The sequence below is a fragment of the Osmerus mordax genome, chromosome 15 (assembly GCF_038355195.1).
Source record: "Osmerus mordax isolate fOsmMor3 chromosome 15, fOsmMor3.pri, whole genome shotgun sequence".
Taxonomy (NCBI): Eukaryota; Metazoa; Chordata; class Actinopteri; order Osmeriformes; family Osmeridae; genus Osmerus; species Osmerus mordax.
Window position 1 is genome coordinate 7,139,598 of NC_090064.1, and position 27,191 is coordinate 7,166,788.

General features: G+C 53.3%; 1 protein-coding gene across 1 annotated transcript in view; it reads right to left on the minus strand.

Moving 5' to 3' along the window:
* Nucleotides 1-86: 86 nt before the first annotated feature.
* The window catches only part of LOC136958057 (retinal-specific phospholipid-transporting ATPase ABCA4-like), a 30,658-nt gene continuing 3,553 nt past the window's right edge, over nt 87-27,191 (minus strand). The window contains 44 exon segments of the mRNA XM_067252285.1: nt 87-996; nt 1,528-1,777; nt 1,955-2,047; nt 2,197-2,300; nt 2,409-2,543; nt 2,809-2,950; nt 3,209-3,315; nt 3,718-3,780; nt 4,018-4,138; nt 5,039-5,168; nt 5,838-5,961; nt 6,220-6,367; nt 6,539-6,654; nt 6,802-6,979; nt 7,337-7,506; nt 7,960-8,034; nt 8,162-8,267; nt 8,488-8,520; nt 8,870-8,964; nt 9,081-9,270; nt 9,607-9,705; nt 10,245-10,369; nt 10,527-10,707; nt 10,796-10,832; nt 12,079-12,384; nt 12,549-12,639; nt 12,857-13,041; nt 13,224-13,361; nt 13,439-13,578; nt 13,758-13,867; nt 13,869-13,890; nt 14,045-14,222; nt 15,451-15,558; nt 15,744-15,948; nt 16,257-16,478; nt 16,830-17,052; nt 17,419-17,595; nt 17,740-17,945; nt 19,427-19,624; nt 20,429-20,545; nt 22,400-22,539; nt 22,878-23,127; nt 24,244-24,333; nt 26,541-26,738. Coding sequence (XP_067108386.1) covers nt 877-996; nt 1,528-1,777; nt 1,955-2,047; nt 2,197-2,300; nt 2,409-2,543; nt 2,809-2,950; nt 3,209-3,315; nt 3,718-3,780; nt 4,018-4,138; nt 5,039-5,168; nt 5,838-5,961; nt 6,220-6,367; nt 6,539-6,654; nt 6,802-6,979; nt 7,337-7,506; nt 7,960-8,034; nt 8,162-8,267; nt 8,488-8,520; nt 8,870-8,964; nt 9,081-9,270; nt 9,607-9,705; nt 10,245-10,369; nt 10,527-10,707; nt 10,796-10,832; nt 12,079-12,384; nt 12,549-12,639; nt 12,857-13,041; nt 13,224-13,361; nt 13,439-13,578; nt 13,758-13,867; nt 13,869-13,890; nt 14,045-14,222; nt 15,451-15,558; nt 15,744-15,948; nt 16,257-16,478; nt 16,830-17,052; nt 17,419-17,595; nt 17,740-17,945; nt 19,427-19,624; nt 20,429-20,545; nt 22,400-22,539; nt 22,878-23,127; nt 24,244-24,333; nt 26,541-26,738 — 6,246 coding nt within the window. The 3' untranslated portion in view covers nt 87-876.

Here is a 27,191-nt window from a genome sequence, read left to right on the forward strand (position 1 = left end):
AAAAGCCTACTTTTAATAATTTAAATAGCTTAAAGAAGTTATTTTAGTTTTCCAAAAACAGACAATTTGTACAAAGGTGCCCGAAATTTAAAAAATATAGTACATTTAATTTACATAAAGCTCAAAATGGAGAGAATTTTACAATTTTGTCAACATTCTCTGTGTGGCCGACTAGTCAGAAAACCAAAGCACAAGTGATTATATTTTTCATTTGGTACAACTTCAGTTTGCACACATGATTAAGTGCAGAGTTACAGTACATTAACAGCGTACAAAACACGTCATCATATCCATATGAATTTCATAGCAGCAAATGCAAACATCTATATTGCACTAATAGATTTGATCAAAAACCTTTGTAAAAAGTAAAGAAAGTGATGCAGGCATTAATAAAGTGCCATGACTATACCTTGCTCTAAGAGTATGCTTATTGTACACTTCTAATAAAAGGCCAAACAAAATGGATTGTCTTTCTTGGCATATAAAGCGGATACAGGTATATATCTGCTTTTAACCTTGACTGCACCTTACATTGCGAAGTCTACTCAACTCAGCCATATTCATAAGCAGTCATAATTAGTGGTAGGCTAGCACATGGTCAGGAAATACTTCAAAAGTAAAAGTTGTCTTTACGAACATCAGTTGACCTCATCACAGCCGGTTCAGCTCAATGTTCACATTCCTTAAATACCGCACCGCAACTAACCTGCTTATTTATTTCGGAACATTCACATTCTCTTTTTACTTTACAAGACATGCCAAGTGGGTGGAGTCCCAAAATCGTTTTTCACCTTCTGCACCTAATAAGCAAACACAAGCATGTGCTCTATCAAAATTTGCCAAATCACATGTCAATCAAAGCAGACGTATTGACGCTCACTTCCCCAGGCATGTCATGGGCTTGACCTTGATGTCCCGCCTCGCCCCGGCGGCTCGCGGGTGAAAAACGATGGAGTCGTCCTCGCATGACTGCTGCTTGGCAAAGTTGACAAACACCTGTGTAGACAGAAACCAGAGAGTGGGTACAGATCCAAGATGGCCAAGACAGCGTGAGGCAGGGGTATTCTGGGTACGAGACGACAGCAGATGTGGAGTTTGAGGATGACCCCAGAGTGTAGCTATCACCTGAGGAGGGGGGCTGAGTTTGAGTAAGGGTCAAGGGTCAGATTACAGAGGGGTTTTCTCACCCGTATAATTCCCGTGGCCTTCTGAGTATATTTAGTCATTTAGCAGCAGAGTATATGATGCTGAATGCGAGAGTAGACATATGCAGGGAGAGGACTCTCAAGTCTGTTCTAGTTATTTGGTGTAACATGATATGTGTAGGTCAGTTTTAAAAGCGCTGGTCAGTGGAAGTTCACCAACAAACGAAACTAGTGTCTAACTTCCCTGGTTCAACTAACTTCCAGACTTCTCATTTCATGTGAAGCAATCCTAGATTTCCTGATTCATCCCGTGTCAGAAGCACTTCCTGTCTCTCCCGGCATCCCTCGTGCTCCCCCTGGGAGGGGGGGGGGGGGGGCGTACCTGGTCCAGGGTCGTCTGGGAGACGGAGTAGTCCTCAATATCCAGCCTCTCCTTGTTGGTCAGGACCAGCTGGAAGATGCGGGCCAGCGAGGAGGAGCAGATCTCGTACTGCAGGGTGTTGTGGTGCTTCTCCCTCTGGACGCACCCGGGGAACGTGCTCTCCATGAAGGCCTCGGCAGGGTTCAGGTCCGGGGGCAGGCCGGGCCTGGACGTGCCAATCTTCATGGTCACCACGTAGCCATCTCCGAACCTGAGGTGGGGGTGTGGGGGGGGGGGGGGGGACGATGGACAGGAGGGCAGATTTGCATGACCACCTGGTTGTGTGTTACAGGGTTAGTAGGTGGATAGGGAACAGAGGTACCCCTCTAGCAACAACACCACGACACGAGGGTTTCGGACTGAAGGAAGAGTGGAACTGAGACCGTACTTGTATTTGAGGTGCTGGATGGTGCCCAGACACTTGAAGGTGCCGTTCACCATGATGGCCAGCCTGGTGCACAAAGCCTCGCACTCCTCCATACTGAGACACACACACACACAGTGCTGTTAGAACATTGGGCTGAGACAACACACAAAGATGTACACACGCCTAGACACAAACACACACACATATGTAAACACAGAGATGTACACACACGTTCACACATCCACGCACACGTGCACACTTGCCTGTGTGAGGTGAGGACCACAGCTCTCCCGTCATCGATCACACTCATGATGGAGTTCCACAGGAAGCGTCGGGAGTGCGGGTCCATCCCTGTGGTGGGCTCGTCCTGGAGGATCCCACACACACACACACATCACACAAATATACACACACACACGTTACACATATACACACCCCCACGTCAATGTGCGTGCATCAACGCCCGTGCCCTCACCAGCAGAACCAGGGCTGGGCAGCCAATCATGGAGATGGCAGTGGAGAGCTTCCGGCGGTTTCCTCCGCTGTAGGTGCCGGTGCCGAGGCCAGCGTACTCCGACAGGCCCAGTTTGTAGATGGCCCACTCTGCCACCTGGAGGAGAGGACAGGGACCACACTGACCCCTGCTGGTGTGGAGGACTCGGTACAGCTGGGAGGTGCCTGGGTAATATCGCTACGTGAGACTGAACGCTATTGTGACCCACAGTAAGGCAGGTAATATTCATTCTAGCTCTGACCCCTGCTGGTCTGGAGGACTCATTACAGCTGGGGATACACAGTTACTGTGCAAACGTCTCTGGCACCCAAGATCCTTCACATGAATATTGTCTCCCCTTTTACCCCTGGCACCGTCTCACCCTGCTGATCTCGCACTCGGGCACCCCTCGCAGACGGGCGTACAGGTGGAGGTGCTCTCTGCCCGTCAGAAGATCGTCCATGGCGTCAAACTGAGGGCAGTAGCCCATGTTCTGGTGCACGTCCAGGATGTTGGTCAGAACGCTGCACAGACAGGCAGACAGACAGGACGACAGAGAGGCAGACAGACAGGCAGGCAGACAGACAGGCCGCCAGACAGGCAGGCAGACAGACAGGACGACAGAGAGGCAGACAGACAGGCCGCCAGACAGGCAGGCAGGCAGACAGATGTAAGTGGTAGGCTCTGGCCTGTGATAACACTGTGATCCCTCCTCCTTCTGGGATTCCCATGCACATTAGGCGCACTGGATATGCACTGCTTGTGCAGCCGGCCTGCTGTACCTGTGACCTGCTACGGAGGCTTCTCCCGACGTCACGTCGATGTCTCCGGTCAGCATCTTGAAGGTGGTGGTCTTCCCTGCTCCGTTCACCCCCAGCAGACCAAAACACTGAGGAGGAGCGGAGAAGAGGAGGAGAGGAGAGGAAGAGAAGAGGAGGAGAGGAGGAGGAGAGGGGAGGACAGGAGGAGGAGAGGCGAGGAAAGAGGAGAGGAAGTTAGGGAGGAGATGAGACACGTCTACATGGTTCTACTTTCTCAACCCTGATCCTCGGTACCGTCAGCCATGCATGTTCTAGAAGTTTCCATCTTCCCCAGTGTGGTCTCACACATCTGATTCATTGACATGGACTTTATCAAACTCTGTAGAACCCTAAAAATACATAAATACCACTTTGTTTTGGAAGAGTGAAACATCTAGAAACTTGCAGAGAGGGGTACTGAGGACTAGGGTTGAGGCAGGCTGGTCTGCATCACATCTGATAGGTCTGTACGTGCGACAGGCCACACCTACCTCTCCAGGAGCCACGCCCACACAGATCCTGTCTACTGCCGGTGAGGCCGCGTGTGTATAGGTCTGGAGTGAGAGAGAGAGGGGAGAGAGGAGGAGAGGGGAGAGAGAGATAGGGAAGGACAGGGAGAGGGAAGATAGAGTGAGTGAGGCGGGAGAGAGAGAGGAGTGATATAATAAAGATAAGATGACAAGACATCTATGTATGTACAGATGAAAAAGAAAAAAAAAAGAGAGCAATCCATCCGTGCTGTGTGTCCCGCAGGATTACCCACGATGCCTCTGGAGGGGCGGCGGCCTCACCTTGGACAGGTCTCGTATCTGAAGGATGTCCCTGCTGCTGTCGCCGTGGGTGACACGCTCTCGCTCCTCGGCTACATCCACGTCCTCCTCCACCACCAGGGGCTTCTGGAAGTCCGGCATCCTGTTACAGGTCAGGGGTCAAGGGTCAAGGGTCAGGGGTCAGCTGTGGTAAGCGGAAGTCAACAGCTACCTGGCGAGTATCGTTGGGTCGTTTGTGAGGAAGTGTATGGTGATATCAGTCGGTCATGGGTAATCTTCAAACAGGTTCAAGCCCAGGCCACTGCGGTAAGGTAAAGGCCTCAGGGTGGTGATGGAGGTAAAGGCCTCAGGGTGGTGAGGGAGGTAAAGGCCTCAGGGTGGTGATGGAGGTAAAGGCCTCAGGGTGGTGATGGAGGTAAAGGCCTCAGGGTGGTGATGGAGGTAAAGGCCTCAGGGTGGTGAGGGAGGTAAAGGCCTCAGGGTGGTGATGGAGGTAAAGGCCTCAGGGTGGTGAGGGAGGTAAAGGCCTCAGGGTGGTGATGGAGGTAAAGGCCTCAGGGTGGTGATGGAGGTAAAGGCCTCAGGGTGGTGAGGGAGGTAAAGGCCTCAGGGTGGTGAGGGAGGTAAAGGCCTCAGGGTGGTGAGGGAGGTAAAGGCCTCAGGGTGGTGAGGGAGGTAAAGGCCTCAGGGTGGTGAGGGAGGTAAAGGCCTCAGGGTGGTGAGGGAGGTAAAGGCCTCAGGGTGGTGAGGGAGGTAAAGGCCTCAGGGTGGTGAGGGAGGTAAAGGCCTCAGGGTGGTGAGGGAGGTAAAGGCCTCAGGGTGGTGATGGAGGTAAAGGCCTCAGGGTGGTGAGGGAGGTAAAGGCCTCAGGGTGGTGAGGGAGGTAAAGGCCTCAGGGTGGTGAGGGAGGTAAAGGCCTCAGGGTGGTGAGGGAGGTAAAGGCCTCAGGGTGGTGAGGGAGGTAAAGGCCTCAGGGTGGTGAGGGAGGTGTGGCGTGAGGAGAGGAGGGCTGAGGGGTGAGGGGGGAGGAGGAGTTACGTACCAGTGGTCCATGAAGAAGCGGTACTGGATGAGGACGTTGATGAAGAAATACACAAAGCCCTCGGCAGCCATGAAAACCAGGTTCTTCCCCAGAAAGTCCCAGCTGTAAGGGTCTGGACTGTACTCCTCTCCTGCGATACACACACACACACACACAGACAAGCACACACACAGGCATGCACACACAGACAAATACACAGGCACAGACACACACACACACATTGATTAATCGTCCAATCTGACAGACATGAGAGAGAGCGTGATACAGCATCAGAACAGCAGCATTCTTCATCCCTCTGCTTCTCCTCACAGACAGCTGTGACCTCCACCCAGCTCAGGGAGAGGCATGCAGATGAAAAACTCAAATTCATCTCCAGACCCCAAGCACCAGCACTGTGACCAGGCTTCTGCCACACGAACCACCGCAGGTTAAAGAGGTGTTATCAGATTATGGAGGCTGGTTCAGACCCTCAGCCTGTTCCCGGAGGGTGCTGGAGGCGAAAGTCTGACTAAATGCCCTGCAGGGTCAGGTTTCTGTCACTGCCTGGCTGACTGAGGGAGGATTAGACCTTCCCTCCACGGAATTCCCAGGAGAGTCCTGACCCTCCAAAGATGTGGGGGAGGGAGGAGGGCGAGGGTTGGAGGAGGGGGAGAGGGGTAGGGAGGAAGGCTAGGGTTGCTACAACTGGTATGTGGTGTGCGACCATTCATGGAGAGGCCTTTAGGCCACACAACAAGGTTGAGTAGGACTGTGGGTTTAAAAATAAGTGTGTGTGTATGTGTGTGTGTGTGTGACTCACCGAAGCGGGCGTAGACCTCGGTCACAGCGTGGTTCATGGCCATGTCGATGAGGCCCCTGCCCAGACAATAGTGGGGGAACACTAGCAGGATTCTCTTCAGGAGCTGGTTACACTTGTACAGAGGCTGACACACAAAGGAACGCACACTGGTCATCACCTTCCAGAAGGCCCAGTGTGTGTGTGTAAGCATGTGTGTGTGTGTGTGTGGGGGGGGGGGTGTTAGTGTGTGTGTGAGCATGAATGTGCGACCGTGCATGTGAGTGTGTGTGTGTGTGTGTGTGTGTGTGTGTGTGTGTGTGTGTGTGTAAGCATGTATGTGTGTGTGGGTGTGTGAGTGTGTGAGTGAGTCCATGCACGCAAGTGTTTTCCGTGTGTGTCTTACGGTGGTGCTCTCAAACAGGTCCAGGATGAAGGTGATGGTGCTGCTGTTGATGCCGATGAAGAGGTTGATGCAGGACAGGGAAACGTAGGCTGTGCTGGGGACACTGAACACGTAGGACAGGGGGTACATCATCGGCGTTACCGACCACCTGAAACACACACACACACACACAGACACAGTCTAAATTGACCACTTCTACAGGCCAAAGAGAAGTTCAACTGTACATCTCACAGTAGAACGGAAATGACTGTTCAAGCCTCCAGGGCTGTGACGGGAACCCCCCCCCCACCCCCAGAGAGGTGAAAGGTCACCTACTCACCCGTACAGCATGAGTAGGGCCACCAGGGGCTCCAGGTTCCTGGGGGAGGTGTAGCACTTCTTATCGAACACCATGAAGATCCCCACCACCATCGCCACACTCGCGGAGTAGTTCACCTGACCAGGTCAAAACGCGAGTTGTTTACGTAGGAATACACAATCCGACCCGTACACAAGATAGAGGACATGAGCAAAACGGGAGGAAATGCTGGAGGACGTCAAGAAACATGGGAGGAGGACAGGAGGTAGCGTGTACACACTGACCATGTCCCACAGGAAGTTGGCCAGCCAGTAGACCAGGGGGCTGACCCCGCTGACGAACTGCAGGTGCTTGGCCTGGGTGACGCGCTCCTGGATGAGGTAGAGGAGGAAGCTGGCCGGCACGAAGGACATGGCGAAGATCACGCAGACGGCCACCATGGCGTCCACTGACGTGCTCAGACTGGGAGGGAGGGAGGGATGGAGGGAAAAAAGAAAGAGAGAAAGAGAGAAAGAGAGGGAGAAAGGAAGGGAGGAAGTGAAAGGGAGAGGGGGGAGAGGGAGAGAGGAAGGGAGGAAGGAAGGGAGAGAGACAGAGAGAGAGAGAGAGAGAGAGAGAGAGAGAGAGAGAGAGAGAGAGAGAGAGAGAGAGAGAGAGAGAGAGAGAGAGAGAGAGAGAGAGAGAGAGAGAGAGAGAGAGAGAGAGAGAGAGAGAGAGAGAGAGAGAGAGTCATTAACGGGGTCTTCCAGTAGAGAATGTGTCCTGACCCCAGATGAAGACCCCAACCAGGACAGGATCCCCAGGAGCCTGATCACTCACATGGTGATCTCAGACAGCTGCTCCTTGGTGAGGTTCAGAGGGTGGTTGATGGCCGTGATGCCATACTCGTCCAGGCTGGTTCCCCTGGGCAGGCTGGCTCTCAGGATGCCGTTGTTGGCCACATTCATGAAGGCTACCATGGCATGCCAGCCCTTGTTGTTGAACCACACCTGAAAGAGGTGAACCAACATCCCACTTCAACACCAGAGTGGTTGTGGATTCGGTAGTGCAAGTTCTGCACAGTACATTTACATTACATTACATTTAGTAATTTAGCAGACGCTCTTATCCAGAGCGACTTACAGTAAGTACAGGGACATTCCCCCGAGGCAAGTAGGGTGAAGTGCCTTGCCCAAGGACACAACGTCATTATGCACAGCTTTATTGGAGAGTTAAAGTGAAGTGACAGGAAAGCTAGAGAGAGAGAGAGAGAGAGAGAGAGAGAGAGAGAGAGAGAGAGAGAGAGAGAGAGAGAGAGAGAGAGAGAGAGAGAGAGAGAGAGAGAAGGGCCAAGCGGCAAAGGGCCAAGGCTAGATTCATGTTGCAGTACTACTATAAATAAACATTAGCTTAGTAACTGTAGATCCCATGTTCTGTGTTGGCTGTGGTAAACATCTACTTGCCTTGACATTGTTTTCTGTCTCCATGTACTTCAGGAACTCTCCTACCTCCTTCAACGTCTGCTTGGAGTGTTTACCCTGCGTTGAGGATGGGAAGAATGACCCGAGAAAGAGAAAGTTAACTGGAACGCACAAGCACACACACTCGCACACAAGCACATGCACACACACTCCCAGACACACACACACACACTCCGAAACGTACCCCAGTGACATTGAGTAGGCTCCCCAGCTGTGAAGCAACATCCTGGATGGTCTTGGGCTGGATGTCCAGAACAGGGAGCTGGCCGCCAACAGATATCCCTCCATACCTGGACACCAGAGAGGGGTTAAAGGACAGACAGATCACAGGGCTCCACAACTCTGCTGTACTGCTGCCTCCCAGCCACTAGAGGGAGATACACCACCACTGTCCAGCAGGGTGTGCGGGTGTGGGACGTTTTAAAGGTACAAAAGGTAACATACCGACTGTGAAAATGACTGTGATTTCAATACTTCTAAACTATAACATGGTATTAAATAGAAACATACCTTTGTTCATTCACCCAGTATTTGCTCTTCAGACTGGAAAAGAGAGTTAAACAAGACGTCATGTCTTTCGCTCATGTAGTTTGAGTGCAGCAGACTGGGATTAAGATGTTACTGTAGTTTCGGTGTTAATAGGAGTGTTAATAGGAGTGTTAATAGGAGTGCACAGAGGGAGAACCGCTTCACAGCTCGATAAGCGATATTGCTGTGCGTCCAGCTGTGTGTCTTTGGGTCCTGGGCTATACACGACACCTATATATGTCAACTAGCTTCATACAGTGCCTGGTACACCAGGTAATCCAGCCACAAACAGACAGAGATTCATGATAACACTGCTGTTTTCCAAGCAGCCATGTTTAAGATTGCGTAGGTAGGCCCGCGGTACCTGGTTCTGATGAGGGCGGGGTAGGTTTTCACAAGGTAGTCCGAGGTATTCCTGCCTGTCAGGTCCATCAGAACATCCCCAGTGGATTGGATCCTCTACGAAGCACAAACACACATATTTCATCGTGAGGAGTGTGTGTGTGTCCACATGTACACTTGTGTGTGTCTGTGTCCGTGTGTCCTTGTCCATGTGTGTGTGTGTGAGTGTGTACCTGGGGTGGCGGTAGCCCCCCAGCTCCGTCAGGGCAGACAGGCAGCATGGTGAGCTTCCTGGGGGTGCTGCACTGACAGCTGGGGGAGGGATGGACGAACGTCCACTCAGGGCCGGCCAGCATGTCGATGAGGGCCGGGTTCACCAGGGGCATCTCCCACTCTGTGGTCAGGTTGTTACAGGGGAAGTCCCTGTCAGGGCAACACACACACATTTATACACAAACACATGTATATACACACACATGCATGCATAGATATGCACACACACATATTTCTACACACATGTATGTACATACTGTATATACACACACATTAGAGGGTCATGACATTCAAAACTAATAAACCCTCTTTAACAACTTTAGCTGTGCCTGTATACTGGTCCTGTATTCTGGTGTACTGGTCATGTGTGCTGGTTCTGGTGTACTGGTCATGTGTGCTGGTGTACTGGTCATGTGTGCTGGTTCTGGTGTACTGGTCATGTGTGCTGGTGTACTGGTCATGTGTGCTGGTGTACTGGTGACTTACTCCAGAGGTTCATCCACCATGCAGCGTGTCCCGAAGCCAGGCTTGTTCAGCAGCACCTCCCCAAAGTACCTCATCTCTGCCGTCAGAGGGCGCTCGTTACTGCAGGACCACAAGCATAGGGAGTCAGGTGGCTGAGCGGTTAGAGAATCGGGCTAGTAATCAGAAGGTTGCCGGTTCGAAATCCCGGCTGTGCATAATGACGTTGTGTCCTTGGGCAAGGCACTTCACCCTACTTGCCTCGGGGGAGTGTCCCTGTACTTACTGTAAGTCGCTCTGGATAAGAGCGTCTGCTAAATGACTAAATGTAAATGTAAGCACAACCAGGAAACTGAACATCACTTATTGTTTAGTCACAGCTAAACAGAACGTTTTACATTGTCAAAACTGAACAGAACTAATTACACCATCGAAACTGAACTCGACTTACTGCGTAGCCAAAACTAAACGGGCGTTTTTGACTCAGCAACACTAAACATAACTTCTCGCATCATCAAAACTAGGCAGCTAGTCCACACAGCCTGGTACGCTGCTAAATGAAAACACCACCAACTAACCCTTCACATGGTTTTAACCACGCTCACAACCAAACCATCAGCCGTCTGGTGATCAGGGATCTGGCCCAGTGGGGCAATGCCCACCTGAAGAAGGTGAACTGTCGTCCGTACATCCAGGGGCTGAGGGTGATACTGGGGTACTCCCCGAACGGAGGCACCAGGGTGGTGATCAGCAGGGCCAGGAACACAAAACTGGCAGGCAGCACGATCTGCACACCCAAGAGAACAGCAAAAAAGAGAAATTGTCCTCTTCAAATCAATGAAAAATAAGTAAGGTACCTAACGAAACAGACACAAGATTATACAACCAAAATATCCAGATACACAAAACAACATTGGAAAACTACACTTTGACGGTGCGTTTACCTGAGCACAGAAGTCTTTGTGTGAGCGCGTGGCGTGATGAAACCTCTTGATGAGCAGAGCGAAGAACTGCTTCATGATCAGACACACCCCCTTGACCTGGTAGGAGCCCCGCCCACTTCCGTCCAGCCCACACGGCCCCTGGCCGTTAGCGTCCGGTTCTGCAACACAAACCAGACACACCCTGGGGTCAAACTTGAACCGTGGACACCCAACTACACACAGTTCAACACAAGGTTCTCCTCTGAAATGCCAGTTGTCACACGAAGCACAGCAAGCTCTTCTGTGAGGGGAAGGCCGCGAGCATGGCTTGGCGTGGTCCAGGCTGGCTAGTTGAGGGCAGAGGCATGTTCCAGGCTGGCTAGTCAAAGGCAGAGGCATGGTCCAGGCTGGCTAGTCAAAGGCAAAGGCATGGTCCAGGCTGGCTTGTCGAGGGCAGAGGCATGGTCCAGGCTGGCTAGTTGAGGGCAGAGGCATGTTCCAGGCTGGCTAGTCAAAGGCAGAGGCATGTTCCAGGCTGGCTAGTCAAAGGCAAAGGCATGGTCCAGGCTGGCTTGTCGAGGGCAGAGGCATGGTCCAGGCTGGCTAGTTGAGGGCAGAGGCATGTTCCAGGCTGGCTAGTCAAAGGCAAAGGCATGGTCCAGGCTGGCTAGTCAAAGGCAAAGGCATGGTCCAGGCTGGCTATTCGAGGGCAGAGGCATGGTCCAGGCTGGCTAATAGAGGGCACAGGCATGGTCCAGGCTGGCTAATAGAGGGCAGAGGCATGGTCCAGGCTGGCTAATAGAGGGCAGAGGCATGGTCCAGGCTGGCTAGTCGAGGGCAGAAGCATGTTTCAGGCTGGCTAATAGAGGGCAGAGGCATGCTCCAGGCTGGCTAATAGCCTGGCTAATAGTCTTGACTAGCCAGGCTGGCTAGCCTAGAGTGGGGGCCCTAGCTGCAGCTATAGGGGTGGAGCAGAGCTGAAGCAGCTGGCAGGAGGAGAGTATAGCTGGAGTGTCACCTTGGGCCACTTTCCTGTCTCCTAGGAAACTAGCTCGAGATTGCAGGAGTCTAGGGTCTGGGGAGTCAGGATTTACACAGGTCAGATTTACAATATGACACACTCTGGGACACACATTTACAAACGGACACACACATTAACAAACATTAACACAGGCACACACACGGTGACACAGACATTAACACACGGATACACACATTAACAAACATTAACACAGGCACACACACGGTGACACAGACATTAACACACGGATACACACATTAACACACATGGATACACACACAGACACACACACAATGACACGCACGGATACACACACATTAACGGAAACACACTTAGACAAACAGGATGGCATAGCCAGAGCCCCTCAAAACAAATCTTCCAATCCTGACGACTGCTCTACAAGAACAATTAATGGCGCTTGACTCTTCAGATATTGTTCGTTCTTTTCTCACCTGCTGCACATTTGCGAATTGTTAATTCCCCACCAGCTGTGACTTTCAGGAATATCTGCCGGAAAACAAAAATCAGGATTTGAATAAAAAAAAAAATCACATCAGTGAAAATGCATTATCCTGGGTGAGTGGGCGCGTGTGCATGTGTGTGTGTGGTTCTCATCCTCTATGTGTGTGTGTGTGTGTGTGTGAGGACCCACCTCCTCCAGGGAGGTGTCTGAGACCCCGAAACTGCTGAGGCCTATGTCGGCCAGCGTCTCCTCCAGCTCCCTGAACAGGCTGGCGTACGCCCGCGGACGGAAGCCCTGATTGGGCAGCAGGTACGTCAGCTCCTGGCCAATCACCTCGATCAGACGGGCCTCCGGAACGTGGTGGTGGACCAATCCCGTGATGGTCTCCAGGTCACCTGATCAAAGGTCATAGGTTAGGAGGTCAACTGTCGCTAGGAAAACACTGAGATCCCAGAGACTGTTTTTTTTTCAGCCCAGGCATGATTAGTCGAAGCAGATCTGGATTCAGACGAGCCGCGGTTAAACAGGCTCCTCCTCTTCCTCCTCTGCCTCATCTTACCCTCCAGCTGTCTGTCTGGGGCTGGGGGCGTGTCCTGCTTGACCTTGGTGCAGTTGGAGCCCTTACAGGAGCACCCCTCTTTACAGTCACACTGGGGGAAAACACACACACACACATTACACACTGGTAAAGGGTTAGAATGTATTAGGCACACACACACTTAGACCCACTTACACCCTGTCACAGGGTTTAGTATGTATTAGACACACACACACACACACACACATACAGACCCACTCATACCCTGTCACAGGGTTAGGATTCGACACACACTCAGACCCCTTCCAGGCCCGCTGTCTGGCGCCTACCTCAGTGTTGGGCTGGCGGGTGGCCATGCGGCGGACCAGCGTGAGGTAGAAGCCGGCGCTTAAGCAGTTCTTAAGGAAGAGAGGAGAGCCGCAGCAGAGCAGACGACCCCGGGAGATGATGGCCACCCGGTCGCTCAGCAGGTCAGCCTCGTCCATGTGGTGGGTGGACAGGATCACTGTCCTCCCTGGAGGTGGAGAGGGGGGAGGGGGGGGGGGGAGAGGGAGGAAGAGAGAGGGGGGGTGGAGGGAGAGGAGGGAGGGAGGGAATACCAGTGATGATGAGAGAGAGAAAGAGAGAGAGAGGGAGACTGGACACAGTGACTGTGATGGTGTAGTTGTTGCAGCCTGGGCCTGCAGGGGGTGGTACCTGTGCGGTACTTGAGCAGCAGGTCCCAGATGGACCTCCTGGAGTAGGGGTCCACCCCTGAGGTGGGCTCATCCAGGATCACCACCTTGGCTCCTCCCACAAACGCCATGGCGACAGACAACTTCCTCTGCATGCCCCCTGTGAACAGAGCATTGAGGCCTGGTACTCTTTGAGTGTGTGCATGTGTGCGTGTGTGTGTGTGTGTGTGTGTGTACCAGACAGGTTCTGGGCCTCCTCATCTCTCTTGTGGGGCAGTCCCAGGTCCTGAAGCAGGTTCTCCACCTCCTCCTCCGCCTCGCGCCACGCCCGTCCCTTCAGCAGCGAGTAGAACAGGATGTGCTCCGCCACCGTCATGCTGGGGGGGGGGGGGGCAAAAATATGATGACGAAACGAAGACACTGCACCTTTTGATGTGTCGACTCCACACAAACACAAGTAAGCGGATATGCCCTTACGCACACACACATACGCGCACACAGAAACATACATCAAAATCTACACACACACACACACAGCAGGCGGGAGGGGTCGTACTGCCTGAAGAGGATGTTGTGCTGGGGGCACATGCCCAGAGACATGCGGATGGAGTCCATGTCTGTCCGGATGTCCTTCCCATACACGGTGGCTGTCCCCGAGGTGGGGGGGGAACATGCCTGTCAGGATGGACCTGGCACACACACACACAAACACTGAGGACGGAGGCACCACTTGTGTGCTTAAGCTTGTGTATGCACATGTATGTATAGTTGTGCGTGTGTGTGTGTGCGTGTGTGGTGGTGTTTGTGCCTGTGTGTGTCCTGGAGCGTGTGTGTGTGACGTACAGAGTGGTGGTCTTCCCGGCCCCGTTGTGTCCCAGGAAGGCTGTGATCTGGCTCTCGTAGAAGGTGATGCTCAGCCCGTCCACGGCCGGCTTGGAGCCGCGGCCGAACACCTTGGCCAGGTCCCGGACACACACCCCCTCCAACAGGCCCTCCGGCGCCGCCTCGAACAACGACTGGTCTGGGGGTCACACAGGTCACCAGAGGTCACCAGAGGTCACCAACAGAAGTCTGTTGGAAATATTTATTTTATGATGCAGATCTCTCTCGAATGGATTGATGCTGATAAGGTGATGAAACCGATGTGCATGGCAGGAAAAATACTGCAACAATCATTCAATGACCTACCAACCCGTTTTAATACACACAGAATCCAATGAACATCTCCTTACTTGACGTGACCCCGAAGGGCAACAATGTTTCAATGCGGTGTGAGCCGTTATAAAGAGAGAGAGAGAGAGAGAGAGAGAGAGAGAGAGAGTGATTAAAAGAGTAAAGAGTGTCGGTGACATCAGGGGGAAGGAATGCTGTCGCAGTGAATGAGAGCGCACGGTCTCCATCACATATTAACTAGCTCTGCCAGGGGACATGTGGCCACGGCGTTCGCTCAGAGCTGCCAGACAGAGCAAACACACGCAAGGGCACCGAGTTCCCACTCACCATGGAGGACCGAGACAGGAGGGGGAGAGAGAGGGCGGGGGGGGGGGGGGGGGGGAGTGCGGGAGGGATGAGATAGAGAGGGAGGGAGGGAGAGAGAGAGAGATAGGGAGAGAGAGATAGGGAGGGAGGGAGGGAGGGAGGAAGGGAGGGAGGGAGGGAGGGAGGGAGGGAGGGAGGGAGGGAGGGAGGGAGGGAGGGAGGGAGGGAGGGAGGGAGGGAGGGAGGGAGGGAGGGAGGGAGGGAGGGAGGGAGGGAGGGAGGGAGGGAGGGAGGGAGGGAGGGAGGGAGGTGGAAATAGAGTTATTGTTTAGAAGTTCTAGGAAAAAGCTTGAAGAAACTTCAAGAATGACCAGAGAGAGAGGGTATGAGTGAGAGAGAGAGATAGCGGGAATGGAAAGGAAAAGGAGGGAGAGAGCCGTCTAAATCTAAAACAAGGATTTGAATCCCCCGTGATGTGCATGGTTAAGATGTAGACCAGAGGCCGTGTTCTCCTCTCTGTTTACCATCCTGAATCTCCTCCTTGTCGTTCACCTCCTCCTCTTGAGGAGCTGGCTCCCCCTCCAGCTCCTTCTTCTCCTCCTCCTTCTTCTGCTCCTTCTCGTTCTGCTCCTGGTTAGCCAAGCTGTCAAAACCTGGTTTGTCCGGTTTGGGCGTCTCTGTTCCAGTAATGAATACACGTGTGTGAATATACACTTCTTAAACGGGGGTAGATATAAGATTACAAAGCATTTTACATTTTATTACGGAACACTTTCACTCTGTGAGAATTCCTGGCTCACCAGACGCAGGAGCCCCAGGTCCTCGCCAGTAGGATATCTGGATGGGAAAATAAAACGGCCGACCAATCCCATACTGCCCTGCAGGACGACAGGGAGGTCAGAGGTTAAAGAGAGGAAAAAAAAACCTCAGCCTTTCGAAGTTAATCGTTTACAAAAGTGGGGCCTGCCTCGGGAATTTACGACATTGTTATTGTTATTTCAAGAAGGTCACTACATATCTCTACTAAGAAACGCCTGGTCATTGCGTGTGGGCGCAGGGTCACCTGGAAAGACGTGGTCAAGGTACCAGGCGAGCAGAGCGTAGACCACGGTGTCCAGAGCCATCAGGCAGATGGAGGACCGGAAGGAGAACTCGTCGCCCTCCAGAGGGCTGGTCTGGATGTTGTCCCACTGCAGGCCCAGACCCTGCTCCTCGTAGCGGGAGAGATACTCGGTCCCGAAGCCAAACGCTACTTGGGACAGCAGACTCTGAGAAGGAGAGGGAGAGGGAGGAGGAGAAGGTGAAGAGGAGGAGGGAAAAGATGGAGAACGATGAAAGAGAAGAAGTAGGAGGAGGAGGAGGAGGAGGAAGGGAAGGAAATCGAGAAAGAAAGAGAAAGAGATTTAGTCTTGTAGCGGTTAGTCAACAGTTAGCATCGAGGCTGCTGGAAACATCTCCACACATCGACGCTTCTAAGTTTGGCTTGGTTTGAAAATGGCCCCAAAGTGGAACCACAGGGTATGTATGTGTATACTTTACAAGAGGAAGGGGGGGGACACATTTGAGTGCAACACACCGCCAGGATCTTCATGTCCTTGGTGATGCGGTCCTGCCAGGCGAAGCAGAGGACGTGAGGCAGGTAGAGGCTGAAGTAGAGGATTCCACAGCAGGCGGACGCCTGGTTGGCCTTGTTGAAGAACACGCTGAGCAGGAAACACTGCATGATGGTGGCCGTGGTGAAGGTGAGGAGGAACAGGAACAGGATGAGAGGGTTGCTGTAGTTGAGTACCTGTCCTCCCTGGAGGAGACATGGAGAAGGAGAGGAAGGTTGAGGTGTTTGGTTGAAAGTCCTTCCTGTTCCTGGAGAGATACCCTCCACCCCTGCTCCCGGAGATTCCCTCCTGTAGGTTTACACTCCATCCCTGGTCCCAGAGAGATACCCTCATGAACTGCTCCCTGCCTATTTCGCTTCGGAACGGGGATTGAAATACCTTCTATCTCTCTCTACCACCAGGGGTCACAACAGTCCATTCCAACTGAGCTGCTGAGTCAGAGAGGATCAGGTCAACCAGGGTGAGTTGACCCCTGCAGACATGGGCCACCCCCCGCAACCCGCCCACGACCCCAGCCCCCCACCAGCGTCCCTCACCATGATGATGGCGGTAAGGAGGGCGGTGCTGGTCGCCATGACGATGAAGCTGTCAATGAACCAGGTGACCCAGAGGACCTCGTTGGTGACCCCCATGGCCTTCAGGGTCTCCTTGAGCCGGAGCTCCTTCTCCAGCACGATGCTCTTCACCGTCATGGACACGGAATAGACCCAGGCCAGCACCATGAACACCGGGAAGCAGCGGTTTAACGTCAGCATGAAGCTGGGGGGAGGGAGGAGAGGAGGAGGAGGAGGAGAGGGAGGGAGGGAGGGAGGGAGGGAGGGAGGGAGGGAGGGAGGGAGGGAGGGAGGGAGGGAGGGAGGGAGGGAGGGAGGGAGGGAGGGAGGGAGGGAGGGAGGGAGGGAGGGAGGGAGAGGAAGAGAAGAGAAGAGAAGAGAAGAGAAGGAGAGTGGGAGAAAGAAAGAGAGAAAAAGAAAATAGGACAAGGGTGGGGGAGGGGTCGTGGAAGGAGGAGGGCGGGACAAGACAGAAAGCGTGGAGGAGACAGAAGCAGAGACACGTTGATTGACACATTGACCGGCCAGTCGGAGGAGTGACAAAGCGATGCCGTAGGTGGGCTTCACTCACAGGTCGTCCACATAGCAGGGGTAGGGCATCTGCTGCAGGTACACCCCCAGAGGAGACTCCTTCCCTGTGTGGGTCCTGATGATCCCGTGCTCCACCATGTCCTGGAGGTAGGCAAAGCCCCCCCAAATGTAGCGGAGGTCATCCATGGGGTCAGCTCTGGGGCCTGGGTCCCAGTACCTTAGCCAGGAAGGGGAGTTGGGATGGTGAGGGGAAGGGAAGAGGGTAGATCAGAGAGTTGTGTGACTTTCTACTTACATTTAGTCTCACGAATGGGTTGCCCTTGGGGCACTGTGAATATGCCTCTAGCGGCCAGACACCAACCTGTCCTTGATCTTGTTGGTGCGCTCCACGACGTCGATGTCCATGCGGATCTTGAACTTGACGTGGGGCGGTACCTTGGTGGTCCAGGGGAACATGTCTACGAACACCAGGCCCGCCCAGAAGCGCCCCTCCTCGATCAGGCTCAGGGCGCGGTGGGTGAGCTGGTTCTCGTCAGACACGCCCACAAACTTATCCAGGACCAAACACTGGGGGGGGGGGGGAGAGGGCGGCCGTTCAGCACGTTGGGTTAGACCAAACCACGATCCCAGGCGAGTGAGTCTGGGCTGATTCGATAAGGTGTTACAGAAGAGTGTGTGTGTGTGTGTGTGTGTGGGCATCAACACAGGGGCAGAGCGCAAGGCTCAGGTCAGTGTTGTTTTGGCGGCCCCTGGTAGGAGGTTCAGCCAGACGCTCATCTGCTGTGACACCCACACTGGGGCCTCCTTCTGCAGGGTGTGTGTGTGTGTGTCTGAGCTGTAGGCAGAGTGTGTGGGTGTGTTTGTGTGTGTGTGTGTGTGTGTTTCTGAGCTGTAGGCAGAGTGTGTCTGATCAAGCCTTTCAGAGCTGCCTGGAGCCGGGAAGGGCCTGAGATGACACACACAGACTTCCATTATCACCCTCGAACCTAAAAACGACCCCCCCGTCCCCTCTACTGATGCAGAGCCCGCTAGACCACCACGCTGCCGAACAGCCATCCCTCTCCTCTCTTTGTTCCTGCTCCGAGCAGCCGAGAGGCTGGACTGACAGCTGTAGCTAATCCAGCTCAATCGCTCCGGGCCTGCCCTGTCACCACCAAGTGCTGTAAGCTTCGTCCAGGACAAAGACCCGGGGCACCCACCACCCTGGCCCCTGTTGCCGCCCTCACCCCCCCCCCCTCTTCCCACCCTTGCCGGCCCGAGGGGGCCTCTCACCCCCATTAGGATCGAGGAGGTGGAGGGTGAGTTTAGGCGCCTGGCCCCTCTCGTATGGAGGGCCCTCGGTTTTCGGAGAGAGGCTGGGGGTGTTTTTGTACACGCCACTAGATCAGACGGGTGTAAAAGGGAGCTGACAGCTAGTTTGTTGTGCCCCCCCCACCCCCCCACCCCCCAAACCCCCACCGCGGTGGATTTACATGTCTTTGGGGGCCGGGGACAAATTGGGGGGCGCTTGGTGGATTAGACACCATGCTATGGTGCTGTTGAGTGTGAGGTGTTTTTGGAGCACGTTAACATCTATTGTGGGCGACGACAACGAGTTGGAGAGCTGTCCTACGATGGATGTTTGGGAGGGGGGGGAGGTGGGACTCATGAGAAAACAGCAGGGGTCCATGTTGGTGGTTTGGGTTTTGCATAACAAGTATCAAGCAAACAGCCATTCCCAATGATAAGATAACTTACAATATCTTAAAAAGACTAAAAGAAAGAACTTAGGACTGAAATGGTTCGGCTCACCTTTCCATACTGGTTCACCTATTCATACTGGTTCACTTCTATATACTGGTTCACCTCTATATACTGGTTCACCTCTATATACTGGTTTACCTCTCCATACTGGTTCACCTCTATATACTGGTTCACCTCTATATACTGGTTCACCTCTATATACTGGTTCACCTCTATATACTGGTTCACCTCTCCATACTGGTTTACCTCTATATACTGGTTCACCTTTCTATACTGGCTCACCTCTCTATACTGGTTGGGCTCACCTCTCCATACTGGTTGATCATGCGGATGACTCTGTCCGTGAGGTTGAACACGTTCCTCCAGTCAAAGTCGTCCATGTCCTGGTCTCGGTCCTCTGGCGGCCCGCTGAACAGGAAGTTGAGGATGTGCTTGGAGGAGAAGGGCGCTTCCACCAGGATCCTGTCTATGTAGTCCATCACGGTGGGGTTACGGAGGGTGTTCTGATGGGGGGGGTATATGGAAGAAGGAAGGGGGAGCGGGATGAGATGGGGGGAAGAAAAGGGGGAGAGAAAGAGGGGGGAGTGAGGGGGGACAGATGGGAGAGAGAGAGAGAGAGAGTAGAGGGAGAGAGAGAGGGGGGAGAGAGAGAGAGAGAGAGAGAGAGAGAGAGAGAGAGAGAGAGAGAGGGAGAGGGAGAGGGAGAGAGAGAGAGTGGAGGGAGAGAGAGAGAGAGAGGGGCAAAGAGATAAGGCAGAGAGATAAGAACTATTGAGTCAAGATAAGGCCTTGCATTACGACAGGAAGCTTGGGCCCTGGTCTTCTTTAGACAGCGTGTGAACCCCAGACCCAACGGAGACATATTAGTCAGGAAACAAGCACACAGGCATCATTCTGTTCAGAGAGACCAGAACGAGGACGTTATTCCCGGTTCTCTTAAGCAGACATTGTTTTACCAGCCAATAATGTTAAACTACAATTAAAATCACAAATGGATCTAAACACAGCAGATGTGGGTGAACCTTAACTGTGCTCAGTTTTTTAGGGTAACCTGGTGTTTGTACTTGTATGACACACCGCACGGATGGTGTCCCTTTTCATAACTTGGCAGGGTGTCATATCCACCATTAATCCTTGTTGGTTTCTACACTGGCAGTTGTCAATCTTGGAATGTTTAGTATCTGATATGAACTGTGGCCTTGGGTTTGTATCCATGGAGCCACGGATAGCAGTTGATAAACACTGCAGTGTGGGGTTTGTAGTTTTGGATAGTAGTTGATATGGGGTTTGTAGTTTTTTTATCTCACCCGGATCATGTTGATCTGGACTCCATCATGGAAGAAGGCCCAGATCTGAGGGGCCACCTCCTCCCAGGCCCTCCCCATCGTCCTCAACCTCTCCAGCTCCTTAAATGTGGTGTTGGCCTGTCCCACACACACACAGAAACAAAACACACACCGTTTGTTCGTATTCATGACACACACACACACACTGATGGTTTCTATACGCGCGTCTTTCTCTCTCTGAGTCTCTCTCTCACACACACACACACTCCCTCTCTCACACACACACACACTCCCTCTCTTACTAATCTCCGGTCACATACCGTTCCCACATCACAGTCCCTGTGAAAACAAGCTCTACAAAGACAACAGCTCCACACAGAGAATTCCCATAGGCCTGCTACCGCACCGGAGCCTGCACCAAATCTGCTCCGTAACAAATGCGCAAACACACTGGCTTGTTTGCTCCTCGCGATAACCTTGTACACAGCCTGCGTACAGCATCGCTACAGACACAGAGATAGAGGACAGACATAGGTGTGGAAAAGCACACCCAATTAAACGCCTTCCTCTTGTACCCGGTCAGATCTTGGGTGACAAAGCGGACAATGGCAGGGGGGGGGGGGGGGATGACGGGGGTCGTTGGTGACAACTGGCCGAACTCTTTCAGCGTGCTTACTGAATCTATCAGTTCCCACAGAACCAGCGCTCCCCAGTCCTTCAAGCAGACAAACAGAGATAAAGAAGGTGAAACCAGAGTCGTTCCGGCCCTTGGGGCGAGCGAAGGGGATGTGGTCCAGTGCCCGGGGGTGAGGGACCTGAGGCAGGCCCCCGTACCCAGGAATCCGGCCCTTTCTCTGGGGGAGGGGGTGGGGATGGACCTGCATGTTTCCCCCCTCCCTGCCCTTCACCTCTGGGTGACTTCTAAGTCCCTTACAGGCTGTAGCGTTCACAAGCAGGGGGCTCTATCGTGGGGCTCAGATTAGACTGGAATACTATGCTGAATAGTCTTCAGGAGGCTACGCTAGCTTGTTGGGCGATGCTGTGCGTCGCTACTTTAACTGACACTAAGCTGGCTGTGTAATGGGGGTTCCAGAGGGAATTGACACGCGACCGTGCTGAGGTCAGGAAAACAGTGGTTTCAAGGCGGAGACCAGCTGGAGCGCAGAGAGAGGCCATGTTTTTGGTGTCGCTGAATAATGGCCTAACCTTTTACCTCTCCCCCGTCTCAGCCATGAACATCCTGCTCTGTGGGAAGAATGTTCCGGCTCTGGAGAGAGGAAGCTGGCGTGTGAGTGTGTGGGTGTGCGTGTGTGTGTGTGTGCAGGTGCGTGTGTGGGTATGTATGTGTGTGTGAGGGTGTGTGTGTGTGCATGTGTAAGAGTGTGTGCGTGCATGCACGTATGTGTGTGTGTACAGGCGTGTGTGTGAGCTTCACGGCCTGCTTGCGTCCTGAGAAAGAATCCGAATCAGCAGAGCCTGACAAGACACTACGTGAGGCGATCCAGGTGTTTGCTTCCGTTACGACACAGTCACCCACGACTGTTAGCCCCTGCAGGCATTTCACCAACAGGTCCATACACTTACAGGGCAGAGTCATACCGAGGTCTTAACCGGGAGAACAAGTCGACCACGTCACCAAGCAGTGAACCACAAACAGACGCTTAAGACACAATCCCTCCATTCTGTACCTCCAGTCATCTGCTGGTCCTTCCTGGAACACTAATCTGACCACATGACCAGCAGCGATGGTGAAACTGCCTCCAGTCCATTATCCGTTTGGTATTATCAGTTTAGTGAGGCCCAGCTCCAACCAGGAGTGGGAACAGGAGGATTCCAAGGAGTCAGCCTCTAGGGTTAGGGTGTGGAAGGTCAGGGTGTGGAGGGTCAGGGTGTGGAGGGTCAGGGTTAGTGTCAGGAGGGCTAGGGTTGGTGTGAGGAGGGTCAGGGTTCGGGTGTGGAGAGTCAGGGTTAGGGTGAGGTAGGCCATCTTACGTTGCGTACGATCTGTCGTACGGAGGGCGAGTCGGGCGAGTAGAGGATCTGTCCCATCAGCATGGGCTTGACGGAGCTCCACACCACCTTGGTGATGGGGTTAGACTCCATCACCTCCATCAGCTCATTACAGAACGGCGCTGAACACACAGGAGAAGAGAGGAGAGGAGAGAGGGAGAGGGAGAGGAGAGGAGAGGAGAGGAGGGGGGAGGAGAGGAGGGGGGAGGAGTGGAGAGGGGAGGAGAGGAGAGGAGAAGAGAGGAGAGGAGAGAGGGAGAGGGAGAGAAGAGGACAGGAGGGGGGAGGAGAGGAGAGGAGGGGTGAGGAGTGGAGAGGAGTGGAGAGGAGAGGAGAGGAGAGGAGAGGAGAGGGGAGAACATTTAGAGAACTGACTGGAATCTGATGACAGGGCCACGCTGTGAACACCTGGTGAAGAACACCACAGTCCGACTGCGGCACGGAGGGAGCCCAGACTCACTGGCGGCGTGGTCGTAGGAGTACTCTCCCTGCTTCGTGGTGCTGTTCACCCCCAGGAAGACCTTGTAGTTGTTGTCCTCGTACCAGTTGAAGGAGGTCACCCTGGAAAAGGCTCCCTCGGTGTACCCACACACAAGGCTGGAGGCTGCAGCCATGATGTGGCTGAAGGACAGGCTCTCCTGGCTGCTCTGAGCCTGGAACAGGGGGGACAGGACGTGGAGCAGGTCTCTGGAGCTGTTTCTCCCCGCAAACTGCAAGCACGACCACGACAACAACAACAACAGCGTTAGCAAGCATGAAGGCATTGAGTTGAATTGCATTATGTGTGGTGTTGGTGGTGGCTTGGGAGGGGAGGGGAGGAGAGGGCGTGGTGATAATAACAGAGCGCTGTCGCCAACAATAATCACGCCTGGATCTTTTCCTCTCGTGCTTTCTGGAAACCCATTTGTTTATTTGTCACTCTGCAGCGTTCCGAGTAATTAACGAACCATCTGAGGTATGATATCCGCCGGACCACCCTGCGTTTCCTACAAGCTGAACGACAACAAACAAATCAAGCCGCGGCCCCGCTGGTGAAGAGTGTTGAGTGTGGGGCCGGTATTCCTCCCTCAGGGGCCATTAAGAGAGAGAGAGAGAAAGAGGGTGCTGAAAGCACGCAAAGTGATTTGACTCACCACTCCTTAACCACTCCCTCAGCAAATTAGCAGTGGCTTCCAGTACTGTAGGCATTTCTATAGTCGACGGAGGAAAATATATACCTATATTCCGTTTTTAATGCCTCTTTGGGGTTTTACCAGATCTGCGAGAGAGAAGCAGCACTTCCGCTAATGATTCTGAACTGTCACGGCTTATTTTCAGTGTCCGTGGTGATGCGTAATCCGGCAGAAGTGGAATTTGGGAAATGACTAGCAGTTGTCACGGTATTCTGACAGACAAGAATCCTCCCCCGCCAACAGGATGTCACCTCAATAGACTGTCCTGCCCCCCCCCCCCCCACACACACACACACCCTGTAATCAACATGCTCAGTAAGGGTCATAAACCTCCCCAGTTAACCTTTGACCCTGGAGCCTCACCTGTGTTCAGGCCCTTCCTCACGGCTGGCCGTACAGACCGCCTGATCATTTATCTGGACTGGGACTAAAAAGGGAACCGGCTGCATTTAGCCTTCCTCATACGCACAACATGATCCCCCTGCCGTCTGTGCGTGCGTAAAGGCCGGCGCTGGGGGGAAACGACGGCTTCCTGAGCTAAAAATACAGGATGGGCGACCGTTGAGGGGAGGGGGGGGGAGGGAGGGAGGGGGGGGAGGGGGGGGAGGGAGGGAGGGGGGGGAGGGAGGGAGGGGGGGTGCATTCGGACAGTACCTCTTGCAGTTTCTCGGAGGCCGCAGAGAGGACTCGGCCCCAGAACAGAATGTCGATGCCGTTGGAGTGGTTGTCCAGCACTCGCGGAAGCTGTAGACGCCAAGAAGAGAATCAGATGTCGGACATCACAGTCTTACAGCGGTGCATCCATAACCCTTACATCTAAACAGATAGTTAACTCCAAAAAGCTGGAAAAACACACAAAGCATGTTTGGAGCTTTTCGTTGACTTGGGTTTTAGGTTCACAGAAGTGAACCAGGATTTAGCAATGTGCCAACTTACACTTTTCACCTGGGGTGGCAAGGGGGTGGCAGTTGTAGGGGGGCATAGAGGCATGGAGGGACAGTGTGACTCCATGCCAAATTGTTGTACCATTGTAGTTTATATGATGCCAATATAAATAAAATCTATATTAATGAATGAAATGTACTATGCATGTACATGTACAGTACTATAATATACCCTTGCCACTCCTTGTATCCACCAGCAGTGCCAACTGATGATATCTGTGAGTAAAGGAAAAACTATCCATGTCATTCGTTTCGACACAAAAGGCCTGGAAATGTGCTGAGTCGTCCTTTGCCGTCACACAGCAAAGCTGCTGCTTCCTGGAGTCCGGTATCTCCTGGAACAGCTACTTCCAAGGACGGCTCGTTCAGCGAGGGATCTTCCTGGCAGCCCGCTACACAATGGGCTGGCGAAGCAGGAAATGGAGCCAGGCAGACACCTCAATCCTGAACAAGACGTGCTTCCTCCCTGACATTCCTCTCTTTCTCCTGAGATACGGACGTGCGTGCGAGTGTGTGTGTGTGGACGCGTGTGTGCATGTGTATGCGTGCGTGTGTACATATGAGTGTGTGTTTATGTGTGTGTATGTACGTGTGTGTTTGGACGTGTGTGAGTGTGTGTGTTTGTGTATGTGTGTCTTTAAGTTTGTGTGTGTGTACCACTGACTCGGCTAAACGGCCCTGAAGCACAATCTCGTTCCCTGTCCTTTCAACTTCAGTGTCCAGTGTTTGTGTGCCTGTGAGCGAGGCCTTCATCCCGGCCTGCTGTGCCTGCCAGCCAGCCGGTTGCAGAGTCAGCGCTGAGTCATGCTGGAGCAGCCCACACCGGCCGCGCTGGCTCTCTCCTCCTGGTCAGGATGAGCGGGAAGGAAGAGGCCGCTCGGAGCTCTCCCCTGAACGTTAAACACACTCCCAGGATGGAGATTACCAGCTCTCCTTCACTTCAGTCTGGCAGGGGAGGCGTGTCTGCGGCTCTAAGCTTCTTATCGAACAAGGCCAAGTCTGCCTGCTGAGACCGTGAGGTGGACAAATGCCGAGCCTCCCTTCTCTCTCTGCCGCCTCAGTCGCAGCCAGATTCGCAGAGTGGCATTGTGGGTATTGTAGTACGACAGGGGCACAGGCAGTTTTCGGCTTTCGTGTCACTGTGTTGGAAGCCTCCGTAGTTCGCCTCTCTGTTGTGGGCTACTTGAGCCTGTGTCCACGGACCTTTGAGACGTTGTTTCCCAGCAAAATCACCCCTCCCCTCTCGTGCCAACGTCCCCCCCAGCTTCCCCTGGGGTCCTCCAGGGTGTGCCAGGCAGTCGTCAGGATTCCTGCCAGCTCTGGTCCACCCAGGCCCAAATGTGACAGACACAGTGCTGCTCCCTCGACAGCCCTTTCAGACAGCGTATCCCTGTGCTCGGCATGTTATGAAAGTCTGTTTGAGGAGCACTAAATCATGGTGACAGCTCTACATGCTGTGACAGACAACATGTGAGAGTGTGTTATGGGTATACAATGAGGTCTTAATACTGGCTGACGGATGTTTCAATGGAGAGAAAGTGGTTCCAAAGGTCAAAAGGTCAGTCACTGGCCTCAGACAGAACACAATAAACACAGACAGACATGACACGCCTCACTAATTCCCTTAATACATGGGGATCGAGCGTTAAGCAGAACTTCATGTCCTATCTATGGTCAGTCAGGGAGATTTTGAGGGTGCTGATGCAAGACTACAGGCGTTGTCTTGGTTACCCAACACCAGACAAACTCGATCCAAAGAGTTCATGGCGAAAGCACACCAGTTGTCTGCTCTCATTGCATTAACACACAGACAGACCAACAGAGACAGAGAGAGAGAGAGAGAGAGAGAGAGAGAGAGAGAGAGAGAGAGAGAGTGAGAGAGAGAGAGAGAGAGAGAGAGAGAGAGAGAGAGAGAGAGAGAGAGAGAGAGAGAGAGAGAGAGAGAGAGAGAGAGGGGGGGGGGGGGGGGGGGGGGAGAAACATCGAGGGGGAGGGAGAAGGACCGACCAGGCGGAAGAGCTTGAAGAAGTCCACGTTGGCGTAGAGTCTGTCCTCGATGGTCTGCAGTTTCTGGGGGGTGAGGACACACATGGCGTTGTGGACCAGGTAGAGGGCCCTGCGGCCGGGGAAGATGAGGAAGCGCTCCAGCAGGGTCTGGCTGCAGGCGATGTCCTTCAGGTGGAGGTCAGGCACCCCGGACGCAAACTGGAAGGAGGGGAGAGGGTCAGAGGTCAGGGGTCAGAGCAGGCTCTGAGGGAGCGTTGTTGCTGTTTGCATTAACTGTCCGTAGAATCCTGGTCTACTGAAACAGCAGAAGCTTGGACTTCTGGGTAGAATATTGGTGAATTTGGTCCCACCTGTGGCACACACACACACAAATGCACAAACACACACCACATACGCTAACACACACACAGACGCACAAACACACACAACGCACATGCTCACACACACACACACACACACACACACAAGCACACACACTTTTGGACAGTACACAATGGAGCGTCAGTGTGTGACATTCCGCAGCCTCTCAGACGGAGCGCAGCGACCCTGGAGAGGTCACGCCCTGCGCTGTTCGCCCTGCCAACAGCCGGCAGCCTCGCTAAGTGTGTGCTTTTGTGAGCGAGTGTGCGTTTCAAGGGTAGAAGCCCAATT